The sequence below is a fragment of the Henckelia pumila genome, chromosome 4, assembly GCF_033568475.1.
Source record: "Henckelia pumila isolate YLH828 chromosome 4, ASM3356847v2, whole genome shotgun sequence".
Lineage (NCBI taxonomy): Eukaryota > Viridiplantae > Streptophyta > Magnoliopsida > Lamiales > Gesneriaceae > Henckelia > Henckelia pumila.
Genome location: NC_133123.1, coordinates 159769217 through 159785952, shown reverse-complemented (window position 1 = coordinate 159785952; position 16736 = coordinate 159769217). Strand labels below are relative to the sequence as shown.

At 34.1% G+C, this 16736-nt stretch overlaps 2 protein-coding genes across 2 annotated transcripts; both read left to right on the top strand.

The window, feature by feature from the left end:
- The first annotated feature begins 1810 nt into the window (after positions 1-1810).
- Positions 1811-4927, top strand: LOC140866555 (putative late blight resistance protein homolog R1A-3). The gene has a single exon (XM_073271571.1). It carries the CDS (start codon positions 2033-2035, stop codon positions 4898-4900), a length of 2868 nt encoding a protein of 955 aa, XP_073127672.1. The 5' UTR covers positions 1811-2032; the 3' UTR covers positions 4901-4927.
- A 3446-nt stretch (positions 4928-8373) lies between these two features.
- On the top strand, positions 8374-11872 carry LOC140866349 (putative late blight resistance protein homolog R1A-10). Its single transcript, XM_073271328.1, has one exon. It carries the CDS (start codon positions 8440-8442, stop codon positions 11161-11163), a length of 2724 nt encoding a protein of 907 aa, XP_073127429.1. The 5' UTR covers positions 8374-8439; the 3' UTR covers positions 11164-11872.
- The last annotated feature ends 4864 nt before the right edge of the window (positions 11873-16736 follow it).

Genomic DNA, 16736 nt, shown 5'->3' with positions numbered 1-16736 from the left:
TTAGATTAGATAAATAAAAATTTAACACATACAATAAATCAAATGAGTGTGTTATTATACTCCAAAAAATGTCAATAACACTCACACTCCTTACTTGATTTAATATTAGACAAAATTGATTTTATAATATCATTTCTTAAATAATAAAATATTGTCTTTAAGAAATTTTACTTACAAAAATTTTGTTTTATATTTCAATTTTCAACAACTATACTTTTCAAAAATTTCAATATTTTAAAATATCGTCACAATATTTTACTATATAATATATATATATATATATTTATATATATATAATATTGGAATTTTAAAATATTTTATTACCAAAATTTTATTAAATTTTGGAATAAAGGAAAAAATTATTAAAATTTAGTATTAAAAAAGTTTTTTATAATTTTATATTTTATGATATATCCTCATGTGATTAATAAAATAATTATTTTAATATAATAAATATTAAAATTAATTTTATCTAATTTGTTTTTTTATTTTGAGAAATATTAATACACGAAAAACTAACTTTGATTTGATAACAATATTTTAAAATTAATTTTTTTGTAGCAGTTACCTATGTTATAAGATATATTATAATTAATTTATAATTTTAATTTTTTAAGTAATAAGAAGAAAAGAAATTAAGAAGAGAATAAGAGAATAGATACAAAGCAAAACATAACTATTTCAAAAAATTGAAACATAAAAACTAAATTGAAAAAAAAGTAACGATTTTTTGTGTGTGCCTTTTAAATTTTATGAAAAATTGAAACATAAAAACTAAGTTGAAAATAAAAGTAACGATTTCTTGTGTGTGCCTTTTAAATTTTATGAACAAATTTAACAATATTTTGGACATTTAATTTTTAAGATCATTTAAAATTAAAATAATGAGTTTGCCCAAAATATTTCTGGACAATTAATTTTTAAGATCATTTAAAATTGAAAAAATGAGTTTGTCAAAAATAAAAACAATCAATTAAAGTACATCATTGTCAATATAACAAACAATAAATGAAAACTATCACAGCTTCGATTAGTTAATGTGGATGACAGATTGTTCCTGGTTTACCCTTTAATTATCAGAATATATCAAAAACATCTTAATGTGGTAGCTTTATTGAGACACCCGAGTGAGAGAAGTCCAAAATATGTTGTAGCACAATACAAACCGTATTAATCAGTAAATCCTATTGTGGCTTTCCTGGTGTAATATAGGCTGATGTTGACGAACAAGTGTTTTCAAGTGTATTAATTAATAAATCTTATGGCTGTTTTTTGGGCTGTAATATAGACCGACGATAGCAAACAAGTGTTTTCGGGTGTAACATAGACTGACCTCGGCGGACATGTGGTGGCAGCTTTCACTTTTTAAATCAAGTTCCTAACATAAAATCAACGCACTTGGGTCATTCATTATAACCACAATATCTCATATTTTAATTTCCTCTATTCTGATTGAACCTCCAATATTAAATGTTTATGAATTATGAGCTGTTTAGTTAATTCTTGAACATGTTACGAACAACTTAGCAGTGTCTGAAACAATTTGACTCTAAATCATTTTAAATCCAAATAATATAACATTATAACTTCTATCGATTTTGACATAATCACCGCACTTATTGCAATTATTTTAACCAAATATAACAATATAATATAACGTCTATCGATTTTGACATAATCACCGCACTTATTGCAATTATTTTAACCAAAAGCACGTTGGCATAGAAGTCAACACGTTTAAGTCTGCCCAAAACCAGTTAATATTACAAAAAATAAAAATAAAAAATTACAACTATATATATATTTATCCATGACACATCATGCAAACGTTTACTTTCTTAACAAATTATTTAGTGATAGCGCCTCATGCTTTTACCGCATTGAAGCTTAAATCTCAGAACCAAGCTGCTTCCACTTGTATCCCGTTGTGTAATTGTATATATTTTTCTGATCCATCCATCCTTCAAAGCGTTTACTTTCATCTATATATTCCAGGTTTTCTTTGGTATCCTGAGAGGAGATCAATTTAGACATGGCGTATGCTGCTATAATCTCTCTGAAGCTAACCCTTCAGAACACTCTCCTACACCCTCATAGATATTCCATTCCTTGTGAGAAGAGAGATATCGAATCCCTCTACGAAAAACTTGGAGTCTTGCAGCGCTTCTTGGAAGAGTATCCATCCCATCAAAGAAACGAAAATGAAACTTCTTTGGAAACACGAATCAGAGATGCAGCTTATGAAGCAGAAGATGTAATGGACTTCCATATAATCTATCCAGCTTCCGAGGGCTTCTTGTCCTTCGTGATTAAGTCGAGCAATTTTGTGATGCATCTTGTTGCTGCGTTTAAGAATGATACACATACCTTATACCAGAATAAGGAGATGATGGGGCGAACCAATATTAAGCTAATGGTGAAGAAAGTTGATTCCTTGATTGCAGAGGTGATGATGATGATCAAGGAACAAACGGGGTTGGAGATACAAGGAAGATCATCAGGACGTTCCTTCAAGTGGATAAAGATTGGCAAATTAATTCGTGAAGATCATGAAGATTTCGAACCTCGAAATGGTTTACATCAGGATTCCTCAAGACTTGTTTCGAGTATAACCAAGGACATAATGGTGGGATTTGAGGATCATTTGATGGAAATCAAGGATCAACTTGCAGAAGAATCGTCCACACTCAAGATCCTCTCGATTGTCGGGATGGGAGGTATCGGTAAGACTACTTTGGCAACACATGCTTATAATGATCCATATGTTGTAAATCATTTTGACATTCGTGCTTGGGCCACTGTGTCTCAATCATATAGCATACGAGATATCCTGTTAGGTATGCTAGATTCAATGAAAATATTGACCAAGGAAATGCTAGAAGCAAGCGATGCTCAGTTAAAACTTTTCATGTATAAATACTTGAAGGATCGAAGATATCTCATCATAGTAGATGATATTTGGGACACTAAGGCCTGGGACAGCTTGAAAATGATGTTCCCAGATGACAACAAAAGAAGCCGAATCATGTTGACTACTCAGATTGCTCATGTGGCCGAGTACGCTAGTCCTTCTGGGACTAGTCCTCTTCAGATTAATCCTCTAAAGGACGAACAAAGTTGGATGCTACTTCGTGCTAAAGTTTTTGGAGATGAACCTTACCCTCTCAATTTACAAGAAATCGGAAAGACAATTGCACGTGATTGTGGAGGACTTCCCCTTTCAATTGTGGTAATTGGTGGAGTACTTTCAAAGGTAGAGAAAACACAAGTAGCGTGGCAATCCGTGGCTGAAAATGTAACTTCATTTGTGTTTTCTAGTGGTGATCAATGTTCAGGCGTACTAAGATTAAGCTACAACTATTTACCTCAATATTTGAAGGCATGCTTTCTTTACATGGGAGTTTTTCCCAAGAGTTATGAGATCGGTGTTTCCAAACTCACCAAGATGTGGGTTGCTGAGGGTTTTCTGAGCCCAGATGAGGGTCGAAGCCCTGAAGATGTGGCAGAGAGGTGTGTGGAAGACCTGCTTGATAGAAACCTGATTTTAATATCTAAGAACAACTTTAAAGGCAAAATCAAAGCTTTCAGGATCCATGATCTCTTGCTCGACTTCTGCTTGGAAGAAGCTAAGAAGGAGAAGTTCCTCCAAATAATAAAAAGCCGTTTCAGTCTATTTCCACCTGGTTTAGCAACTGAGCGTCGCATAAGCATTCATCCAATGAGGAAATTGGTGCACTATCTAATTCCTTTTCAGTTCGTGTCATGTACTCCATATGTTCGCTCGCTTATATGCATAGGACAATGCTCTATTGACCCTGGTATGCTTTCTGTATTCAAACTACTCAGGGTACTGGATGTTACTCAAGTAGAGTTTCCTGAATTTCCACATCAAGTTTTAGAGCTTGTGAACTTACGCTACATCGCTTTGATATGTCATGGGAATATACCCTCATCAATAACAAAGCTATGGCATCTCCAAACACTAATTATTGTTCGAAATTGGCCTGAAGAAAGTAAATATTATTTACCAGTGGAAATCTGGACCATGGCACATTTAAAGCATGTAAGGTGTGACGGAGGTCATTTGCCAGATCCGAGCGCTGCCAAATTCGATATAATTTGCAGAAAAAAATTAGTTCTTGAAGACCTTCAAACTCTTTCAGGGTTGTGGAATTTGGTATTCACTGAGGAATTGTTGCAGAGAATCCCGAACATCAAGAAAATCGAGGTTAATTACAAGTCTAGCCACTTGAAAGAATGGTCCGACTACCAACTTGAGAATCTTGCCAACCTACGTCAACTCAAAGCATTGAAGATACGTGTATTTTTTCCAGTCATAAGTTTGTTACAGGGATTGAATTCACCCACAAGGTTTGAGTTCCCACTTCCAGCCTCGCTTAACACTCTGACCTTAGCTGGGGTTGGAATCCCCTGGGGTGATTTGGCCATCATAGGCTCACTGCCTAATCTTGAAGTTCTCAAACTGGTGGATCATGCTTGCATCGGGACCGAGTGGAAGCCGAATGAAGAGGAGTTCTGTAAGCTAAAGACTTTGGTACTTGAACGCCTCAAGTTGAAGCATTGGGAAGCTGATTCTTGCCACTTCCCAAGCCTCCAGCGCCTCATTATTCGACGGTGCGGCGAATTGGTGGAGATACCATCTGGGATGGGAGAAAGCCCGACACTTGACATGATCGAGTTGAGTGGTTGTCAAGCTTCTGTGTTTGATTCAGCAATGAAAATACGGGAGAAGCAGCATAGCTATGGAAATTATGGGTTTCAAGTTATTTGCCCCGAGACATCGGTTTGGGACTCAGTGGCTGAAGTGGTAACGGATGTGTTTTGGCCCCCTCCACGGGTTATAATGTTTATACCAGAACCTTTAATTAAGATAAAGTAATAGTCATTAAAAAATAATGTTATTAGTTATGAGTCAATTTATTTTTTCATTACAATTCATTTATTGGATCGTACTGAAGCATTTATTTTCGTCACCATTTTTGGAATAAATCATCTTCAAAAGTCTCAAACATTTATAGTTAATCTCAAGTCTTGGATCCAGCATGCAAAGAACGTTTGATCAAATTTAATTTAGAATATTGTTTGTGCTACTGTTTTTCGTAAACAATTATTGTATCTTTTATAAAGTGCGAAAAAATCGTTATATGAGGAAATAGTCTTTCCCAAAATTTTCAATATTGATTATCATAGTGTGTTGTTTGCTAGGAGTTTCAGTAGTCAAAGGTAAGATTGCTGAAGTAGATTTGTATAACGTCTGTGCCTATCAATTTAGAAATTGGAAACCAAAACACATGAATATGATATAGTTGATATTTTTATTTAAATATATAATTTATGGTTAATGACTACAAGTAGAATAAAAAATTAGAAAATTAGAAGATCTAAAAAAGACATATAATTTTATTTAAACATATAATTTGTAGCTAATTGCCACGTGTAGAATAAAAATATTACTTGTTGTGCGGTTTAAAATATTTGAGTTGCACCATTACCATCAGCTATAACTTTTGGTAAAGAGGCAAACGTTTGATCTTACAATTATCTTGTAATATTAACAAAAAAATAGTGTGTAATAAATAAGTTAAATATATTTTGTAGGAAATCAAATAAGAAAAAGGAGTCACGTAAATAAAAAAAATTTAAGAGAATATTAATAGTATTTTATTTTTTTTTAATATTTGAAAGAGTGCATGATATACTTATAATATTAGTGCAAGATATACTTTCTAAATAAATTAGTTAAGTGAAGAGTATCATAAATAAACTATTGAAAGAGAAAAACACATTAATTATTTAATAATGAGAAAAGATTAGTCAAGTAAATTCACAAATGAACTAACCTATTTATATATGTAATAGATTTAAATGTAAATAAATAAGTGCAAGATATAATTTTAAAATAATAGTTAAGCGAAGAGTCACATAAATAAATTATTGAAAGAGAAAAACACATTAATTATTTAATATTGAAAAAAGGATAGTCAAGTAAATTCACAAATGGGAAGACCATGAAGCGAATCGCTTTAACCTTGGCAAAATCTATATGTACAAAAATAATTACAAATTGGGTTACAAAGTTCTTAATTGTCTTTGATAAAAATCTTTTAAAAATGTATTTAGGATAATTTTATAATTTTAAATCTATTTTATAACCCAATGTTTAAATCCTTAAACTTATTTTATGCAGTTATTATTTGTTAATTATAGTACATATATTTAGGGAAGAAGTGGGCTAATTGAAAGATCCTTCTTCTTTTTGTTCTATTTTTGTGGGTGTGTTTTTTTCCCTGTTGATTTCTGCTTGCATTTTCTGTTACGTTCTTCCTATGTTTTTTCATTAATTTTTATCTTTAAGAAAAAAAAAAAAGAAAGATCAATCGGTTTTTCCGTTCTTGTTATTTCTTCAACATTTTTTTTCTATATATTTTATACAATCTTTATATTTAAAATTCTATTTATTTTATACAATCTTTATATTTAAAATTCTATTTACATAATTTCAAATTGTAAAATCCTTTTTTCTAAAAAGAAAATTGTTGCCGCCTCCCAGTATTCCCATATCTTAATTAATTCATGTCTCCTAATTAAAAATAATAATAATTATTATTATTATTAGAAAAAACTAAAAAAATAATTGTTAAAACTGTGATAAGTTAATTGGTAACTTAAAACATGGTACAAATTATGTTAAGAAATCTTGGGGCATATTAATTGAGTTATTTGCATCAACCACCCCTGTGAAATATTGAAAATGCACATTTCTTCCCTGTGAAATTTTAATAGGCATCTTCAACCCTGACCTTTTAAAAAATTAGCACACTCGCCTCTTTAGATGAGTGATTGTTGCGCACGCGCCCCTCATGCGACTGTGCAAAGATTTTGATATTTTTTTTGCACCAAATACCCCTGTGAAATATTAAAAATGCATATTTGATCCCTGTGAAAATAATTTTTAAATCTATTCAACTCATAATACACAATTTTTATTAAAATCTAATTATAAAATATTTAGCAAACATTTTTCGTTTTATTAATTTTATTTTTTATTTTAAATTTATTATGATTATATAATTGTTTTCTAAAAAATATTATTATTTTATCTTGTTATCATTATTTTATTAAAATTTCTTCTTGTTTCCAATTTTTCCAATAAAAATGCATTCATAAACGAGATTTAAATACCTAAAAGTACCAAAATATTAAATCAAAATGATAAGTAAGTGACAAGTACCATACATTTTTAATTTTATTTATTTTTATTTTAATTTTTAATTTTTAATTTTTAATTAATTTATTTTTAAAAAATTATTACTTTATCCCGTTATTATTATTTTATCAAATCACTTCTTGTTTTCAACTTCTCCATTAAACATGATTCATAAATAAGGATTTAAATATCTAAAAATACCAAAATATTCAACCAAATGATAAATTCATGAATGTCACTTTTCGATTTAGAATTATATAAACATGTTTTTTTATTATTATTTATTACAAATTGTGCAATGCATATTCTCGAAAAATTTAAATTTTGGTTCAATAATATATAGTCATAAATAGAAAAAATAATATGTTTGAACTTATCAGTTTAGTTCAATATTTTAATACTTGAAATTATTTAAATACTTGTTTATGAATGCATGTTTAATGAAAAAAATTAGAAATACAAAGTGAATTTAATAAAATAATGATAACAGGATAAAATAATAATATTTTTTAAAAAATAATTAATTAATGATAATACATTTAAAATAAAAAAATAAAAATTAATAAAACAAAAAATGTTTTCTAAATATTTATAATTGGATTTTATTAAAAATTTTGTACTATGGGTTGAAAAGATTTAAAAATTATTTTCACAGGGGTCAAATATGCATTTTTAATATTTCACAGGGGTATTTGGTGCAAAAAAAAAAATCAAAATCTTTGCCCAGTCGCATGAGGGGCGCGTGCGCAACAATCACTCATCTGAAGGGGCGAGTGTGCTAATTTTTTAAAAGGTCAGGGTTGAATATGCCTATTAAAATTTCACAGGGGAAAAATGTGCATTTTCAATATTTTGGTGCAAATAACTCCATATTAATTTAATTCAAGGGGTTATAGTGCTCTGTGCAAATTTAATTTGACCTGTTCTAGGAATCTGGAACCCATATGCTCGAAAGTGTGGCTAGCTTATGCTAGTTAACAAACACTTCACAAAGGTATATTATATAAGATTATAATTAACAAAGACCAACTTGTAATTTGGTTCCATTAAACACTCCACATGTCTTATTTTAAAACAAAATTATAATTAACAAATACCAACTTGTAACATATTCCCATGTCCAACTTTTGCAGCTGCTAGCCATGTTAAATGAGAATTTCAATGAGAACCAAGTATCCTACCAATTTTGTCCAAGTGAGTAAACATTAGAAATGGCATATGCTGCCATACTTTCTCTTAAGCTAACACTTGAGCAAATCCTGCTGCATCCAGATCGACATCCGAATCCTCACGAGAGGCAGCTTATGGATTCTCTTAATGAAAAACTTGGATTCCTGCAGCAGTTTTTAGAGCAAGTTTCATCACATCAAAGTGTCGAAACCGTGGAAAGAAGAATCAGAGATGCAGCGTATGAAGCGGAAGATGCGGTAGCTCTCCATCAAATTGATCCACACCCTTTGAGCATGGATGTTGTTGCTGCTCAAAATTCTGTAGGATCCAAGTTCAATAATCATGGAAAGGAGACGGAGAAGAATTATTTGTTGACTATCGGACAAGAAATCGATTACATAGTGCAAGAGGTAACAAAGTTTAAGGAACAGTTGGAAGTATATACCACACAAGAAAGTGAATCCTCAGTGGAAAAGGAGACAGAGATTGACAAATTCCATCATACAGATGATTTTGACCATTCCTTGAATTCTTCATCGAATCTTGATTCGAGTATGAGCAAGAACACAATGGTGGGATTCGATGATTACTTCATTAGAATGAAGGATCAGCTTACTGGAGGACCATCTGCACTCAAAGTCATCTCAATTGTAGGGATGGGAGGAATCGGTAAGACTACTCTCGCTGCGAATGTTTATAACGATTCATCTATTGCATATCACTTTGATATCCATGCCTGGACAACTATATCTCAATCATATTGTACACGAGGTATCATTTTAGGCCTTCTAGGTTCTATGAAAATGATGACAGATTACATGCATCAAGAAAGTGACGATCGATTAGGCCATCATCTGTACAAAGCTTTGAAGGGAAACAGGTATCTCATCATAATAGATGATATTTGGGATACTGATCCGTGGGATGAAGTGAGAAGGATGTTTCCAGATGATAATACTGGAAGCCGAATCATTTTAACCACTAGGATTAGTAAAGTGGCTGCTTTTGCTAGCACTTCTGGTTTTGTTTATCAGATATCTCTGTTAAGTAATGATCAAAGTTGGCTACTTCTTCGTGCTAAGGTTTTTGGAGATGAATCTTGCCCTTTAGATTTGCAAGAAACAGGGAAAAAGATTGCCCAAAAGTGTCAAGGACTTCCCCTCTCGGTCGTGCTGATTGGTGGATTACTCTCCAAGGTAAACATGACCCGAGAAGCATGGCAAAATGTTGCACAAAATGTGACTTCGAGCGTTGATCAATGCTTCGAGATACTAAAGCTGAGTTACAACTACCTTCCTCACTACTTGAGGGCTTGTTTCCTTTACATGGGAGTTTTTCCGGAAGATCATGAGATCCCTGTCTCAAAACTCATCAAGTTATGGGTTGCCGAAGGTTTCTTGAATCAAGATCAATCACAAAGCATGGAAGAGGTGGCAGAGAGGTGCTTGAACGAACTAATTGAAAGAAGTTTGATTCTACCGTCTAAGCGAAACTCTGGAAAGAGATTGAAAACTTGCAAGATTCACGATCTCTTGCGCGACTTTTGTGTTACAGAATCAAATAAGGAGAATTTTATGTATGTAACGAAAAGATACCTCAGTGTGTCCCCAAACAGTTTACATTGTCTGCGTCGTATAAGCATTCATCCAATGGCGATACTGGATAATCTTCTCGTTAGCTCGACACCATCGGTTTCATTTGCCCGTTCCTTCATAACTATAGGAAACCACAAAATCTCATCAGAATTGTTTCTACAATTCAAACTCCTCCGAGTATTAGATGCCATCCAAGTAGAATTTCTTCAGTTCCCATATGAAATTTTGGAACTTCTGAGCCTACGGTATCTAGCTTTCACATGCAAAGAGGATATGCCAGCATCAATATCAAAGCTTTGGAATCTCCAAACGTTAATTAGCAATCAATACTCGAGTTCAAAGCAAGGGAAATTCTTGCCATTTGAAATCTGGAGGATGCCACATTTAAGGCATGTCAAGTTCAAGAAAGCTTATTTACTCGATCCAGTTGCCGTCAAATTCAATCCTAACGAGACATATTTCGTTCTTGAAAACCTCCAGACTCTTTCAGGGATATGGGATTTGAAACTCACTAAGGATGTGTTGCGGAAAATCCGAAACATTATGAAACTGAATATTATTTATGATTCTCGACGCTGCAAGGAAAAGGGTTGGTCATACTATCAATTTGAGAATCTTGTGAACTTGCATAAACTCCAAGCTTTAAAGATCAGTTTAGTTCCAGGCACCAATTGGTTGGTTAACTGGACTTTGCCCCCTTTGTTTAACTTTACTTTCCCACCCACACTGAAAAAGTTAACTTTAAGAGGATGTGGGATTCCTTGGCATGATTTAGCCACTGTTGGTTCGCTGCCGAATCTTGAAGTTCTCAAACTGAAAGATCATGCCTGCCTAGGGACAACATGGGAACCGAACAAAGGGGAGTTTCGTCGACTACAATTCTTGCTACTTGAAGATTCAGATTTAATCCATTGGAGAGCTGACTCTGGAAACTTTCCATGTCTTGAGCATCTCATTCTTCAATGGTGCTTCAAGTTGTTGGAGATACCATCTGGGCTGGGAGAAAGTTCGACACTTGATACGATCGAGTTGAATGGTTGTAAAGCTTCTGCTTTTGATTCAGCAATGAGCATATTGGAGACACAACAGAGCTACGGAAATGAGAGCTTTCGAGTTGTAGGCCATTCTAGATCCAACTTTTCTTACAGAAAAATGCATGCATTTAACTGATGTACGTCAATGTGCGTGATCTGAATTTATGTGAATTATTCAATTTGCTTAATTTTAAGCAATGCAATTGTTTCAAGCCCAATTTGTATGATGTTAGTTCTTATAGAAAAATGCATATATAGAAAGTAAAAAAAAAATTCAATGGTTATGTTCTCAGTAATCTCATTCTCACATGAAGCTAATGAGTATGAAAATACTTTGTGTGTGCTGCGTGCATGTATATTCCGAAATCATTCCAGCCTAACATAGACACTCAAGCCTAAGATGTTGATTACTAAACAAAATTATTTTTTTTTCTAAACGAAATTTTTAATGTAATAAAATTGATACACTAATAATTATCTGTAGTTAACTAAATTTCAACCAGTCTTACATAACCAATTGGTTTTCAAAGCTTTGGAATTTTCCAAATACACATCAATTAAACACAACTAGGTGACTAGCTAGGTCATTTTCGAGCATGCAGCAAATGTAGACTTTAAAAAAAATTGAAATGGCATAGGGCACCCATGAACAAGACCGCCCACAATATGTTCGGCAAAATGTCTGTAACGCATATGACATGATACTTGCCTCGTTTTAGTCACAGCCCGAGCTGATCCCGGGAGGCAGGAAAGATTCTCTAAGATAGTGAGACTGCTAGTATTTCCGGGTCGATTCGGTTACGGCCGGAATTAGGATTAGAATCACCGAATGGAAGCCATTTTGTTCTTTGTTTTTATATGAAAAATGTTTTCGGAAGTTTGGTTTATAAATATCCAAGGCATAATACTTTTTGGAGCATGTATTTTCGAGGAAAATGTTTTTTCTATTCTAGAATTTATACTTCAATATTTCTATATTCATAAAACGTCTCAACTAAATAGAACCATTTGAAATAGTGTTGCGCAGGGAATCGAACACCTGACTACTGGCGAAGTATTCACCTACTTCACCGACTTGACCACTCATTGATACTCATCAATTGTTTTGTTGCTTAATTAGTACTAGCAAAAAATGCACATGCTTTGCGTGTGTAAAAGAGAAATTTTTTATATTTTTTTTAAAAGTAAAACATGGAGGAGTGGAAGAGATTTAGTGGGTAGTTGATAGGAAAGGGTAATTGTGGAATAAATAATTTTGGTGTCCTCAAGGTAGTTATTCTAGTGTGCTCAACTTTTATATAATAGTATAGATGTGATAACAAAATCGGCATGTACAGATGTACTAGACAATTACACAAGACGAATCATTTTGAAACCAATTTTCTGCTCATTTTAACAAAATCCCACTAAATTATAACTGCAATTATTTTAAGGGTTAATTGCCAATCACTCCCTAAACCAATTTATAATTAATTATTTATAAATCCCTACATAAATAAAACTTACTTTCAACTCCCTAGAGAGAGAAACTTTTGTTTATAAATACCAATTATACCCTTATCTCTTAAAATTCTTTAAAAAAAAAATGAGAGAATGGATAATAATAAAAACAAAACCAATCCAAATAGTATATATATAAAAATTCAAATTAAAATCAAAGAACATAAACCATATTATATACATGCTTATGTTGATACAGGAGCAAGTATGTGTTTAGGAAGCAAACATATACTTCCAAATCATTATTGGAAGAAATATGATAAAGGATTAAAAGTTCGAATAGGAGATGGATTAATAATCATGCTTGATACAGTAGCAGAAAAATTAAAAATAAAAATTGAGGAAACAAAATTTGTAATACCCATTATATACCAAATAGAATCAGGAATGGACATTATAATAGGAAATAACTTTTTAAGAGAATATCTTCCTTTTACACAATTTGAAAATCACATAACTTTAAACAAAGGATCATCAATGATTTATATTCCTAAAATACGAACAGCATTTCGTGTAGGAAATGAAGGATTTACAAAGAATTTTCATAAACAAAATACAAATCCAATATAACTAAAAATAGAAAATATTTTAACAATTAATCATGAAAAAGAAATCATGAAGAAATTTCATGATATTTGTTCTGAAAATCCTCAGGACAAAATTAAGAAAAGAAAATAATTCATTGCTTCAATAAAACTTAAAGACCCTAATATCACAATCCGTGAAGCACCAAGAAGATGCAACATGGATGATGTAAAAATATTCGAAAAAGAGGTTCAAGAATTACTAAAACTTAAGATAATCATCCCAAGCAAGACTCCACACTCTTCACCAGCCTTTTATGTCAGTAAGAAAGACACTGATAAAAAAAGAATGGTAATTGATTATCGAAAAATGAATAATGCAACAATTATGGATGGATATTACATCCCAAACAAGAATGATTTACTATTTTATATAGGAGGTGTAGTGACCATGCATGGAATCACCTACTAACTGGTAACTAATAGCATGCATTAAACTTAATACAGCAAAATACTTAACAGAGTAAAAACGTGCGGAAACTTAACCATAATTTACATATCAGCTTAGTAATATAATCCAGGCTTAAATCTGTAGTGATACAACCATATCGAAATTCTTAAAAGTAAACATTATACAGCTAATAAATCATGCTGTATAAAAAAAAACTCCTCAAAGCTCCTGTTCCCTAGTCCTGCCTTGAACTACCAGTTCCGTCCATCCTGGGACTACCCCATGGAATAGGGTGTCCAAGATAACAACTAGGACGTGAGCGCTACGCCCAGTACATAGACATGAGTAAACATATGTATATAATGCATGCAACATGATGACTGGTAAAAGATCATCTGAAAAGTCATGCTCAGAACCGGCGCCATATGAGTGCTGTCACCGCACGGATCAACCTCTGGGTGCAACCACACTCGTCTAGTACACCAGAGTAGACAGACATAAATGCCCCCGCCGTCGCGGTACCCTCAGTGACAGACTATCGAGTATAGAGCTGAGCGGCTCTATAATCAGGTATAACAAGGTATAGGCTCAACGTGTATATGCACATGACATATGGATATAGAAAACGGTAAATCATACATCATGCCATATAATAATGCCCAATAAATGCAACATATAAACATGTATACTCGCTGGCAATCTCAGTCAATGTGTACGTACCTCTAGGCTAGTTCAAGTAAAGTAGATCCTAGGTTCCAAGCCTATATTCAAAAGTTCACCGTATCACTACACAAGTTCTATAAGCCTTAACTAAGCTAATAAGTACTCCCAAAACTTAAATAGATTCCCGGACCATACCTTCGTTCGAAGTAAGCCCTTTGAAGTCGCTAGTCCCGGATGACTATAACCACACCTTGGTTATTCCAGAACCTCTATTATAACCGATAGGGCCCTCAAGTGTATAACTCACACTATATAACTGAAAAAAGAAACTCGAGAATTCGTAATTGAAAATGAACTCTGAACGGCCCTATTTATAGCCAAATTTCTCGGCCAGGATCGGAACTTCCGATTTCAGGATCGGAGCTTCCGATCCAGCTCATTGCGTGCATGTCTGCCACGCCAGGATCGGAACTTCCGATCTACGATCGGAGCTTCCGATCTGCTCTATGATCGACACTTGTCAAAACTCGCGACTGAGTCATCGATCATTTCTGGCAGCTGGGGATCGGAACTTTCGTTCCAGGATCGGAGCTTTCGTTTCGATCGGAGCTTACTATCTAGGATCGGAGCTTACTATCCGGGATCGGAACTTACTATCCGGCCCAAAATTAAAAAGCTCAAATTTTACTTCTGAAGTCCAATAACACTCCGAAATTGGTTAAATACCAACCCTTAATCATGTTTAACATATTATTATCTTAAAATGGTATCTGGGTTACTACATTCTCCCCACCTTTAGATATTTCGTCCGCGAAATAACATCTAAAGACAAATCAAGATAACAATATTAAACATCAAACCATGTCTTATTACAACAACGGTAATTACATCTTACATGGTAATTAAAAATACAAAGCAAACAACTCAGGATATTCTGCTCGCATACGACTCTCAGTTTCCCAAGTTGCTTCTTCAACGCCTCGGCGCTGCCACTGTACCATCACAAGTGGTATAGTCTTGTTCCGAAGAACTTTCTCCTTCCTGTCTAGGATACAGATTGGTCGTTCAACAAAAGACAGATCTGGCTCTAGCTGAATATCAGTAGACTGAATCACATGAGATTCATCAGCTATGTACTGTCGAAGCAACGACACATGAAAAACATTGTGTATACTGGAAAGAGATGGCGGTAAAGCCAAACGATAAGCAACATCTCCGATCTTCTCCAATATCTGGAAAGGCTCAATGTAACGAGGAGACAACTTGCCTTTCACACCGAATCTCATCACCTTCCTGAAAGGTGATACTCGCAGAAAAACATATTCACCAGGATCAAACTGAAGTGGCCTACGGCGAATATTTGCATAACTGGCTTGTCTATCTTGAGCAACTTTGATCCTATGCTTGATCAAATCTACCTTGTCTACAATCTGCTGCACCAATTCAGGACCCTCGACTTGCCGTTCCCCGACTTCATCCCAGAATAACGGAGTACGACACCGTCGACCATACAATGCCTCGAAAGGTGCCATATCAATACTACGATGATAACTGTTATTGTAGGCAAATTCAATCAAAGGTAACTGATCCTGCCAAGATAAACCAAAGTCCATGACAGAAGAACGTAGCATATCCTCCAGCGTACGAATAGTGCGCTCTGACTGCCCGTCAGTCTCCGGATGATACGCCGTGCTCAAACTCAGAGTGGTACCCAACGCCTGCTGAAAACTACCCCAAAAACGTGAAGTAAATCGTGGATCTCTATCACTGACAATACTCACTGGAATCCCATGTAATCGTACAATCTCCTGGATATATAAGCGTGTCATGCGATCATAAGAATACTCCCGGTTATAAGGAATGAAATGTGCTGATTCTGTCAAACGGTCAACGACAACCCAGATAGCATCACACTGACGTGAAGTCATAGGCAAGTGGGTAACAAAATCCATAGTCACGTGCTCCCACTTCCATTCGGAAATCTCAAGATTCTGCAGTAATCCACCTGGTCGTCGATGTTTAGCCTTGACCTGTTGACAAACCAAACATCTCGAAACAAATTGATACACACTTCGCTTCATCCCCTTCCACCAGAATCTAGTTCGCAATTCCTTATACATTTTCATACTTCCAGGATGAACTGATAATCGACTCCTGTGAGCTTGAGATAGAATATCATTCCTGAGCTCCGCAACATTAGGTACAACCACTCTATTGGATAGGCACAATAAACCATCTGCCTGAAAATGGAATCCAGATGTATTAACTCCATTGGCTAGACGTGCCAATCGCTGAGTCTTAACATCAGATATCTGAGCATCTCTGATCCGAGAATACAATGCTGGCTCAGATAGAATAGTATACAAACGAATCCCATTCCTCCCTTTCTTGTGCTTGAGCGTAAAACTCAATGAACAGCACTCTTGAATCATATGAGATATTTCATTAGTCTGAAGTGCAGACAGTCTCACCTGCCGACTCAAGGCATCAGCAGTAAGATTAGCAGAACCTGGATGATATTTGATTTCACAATCATAATCCTTCAGGAGATCCATCCAGCGTCTCTGTCGC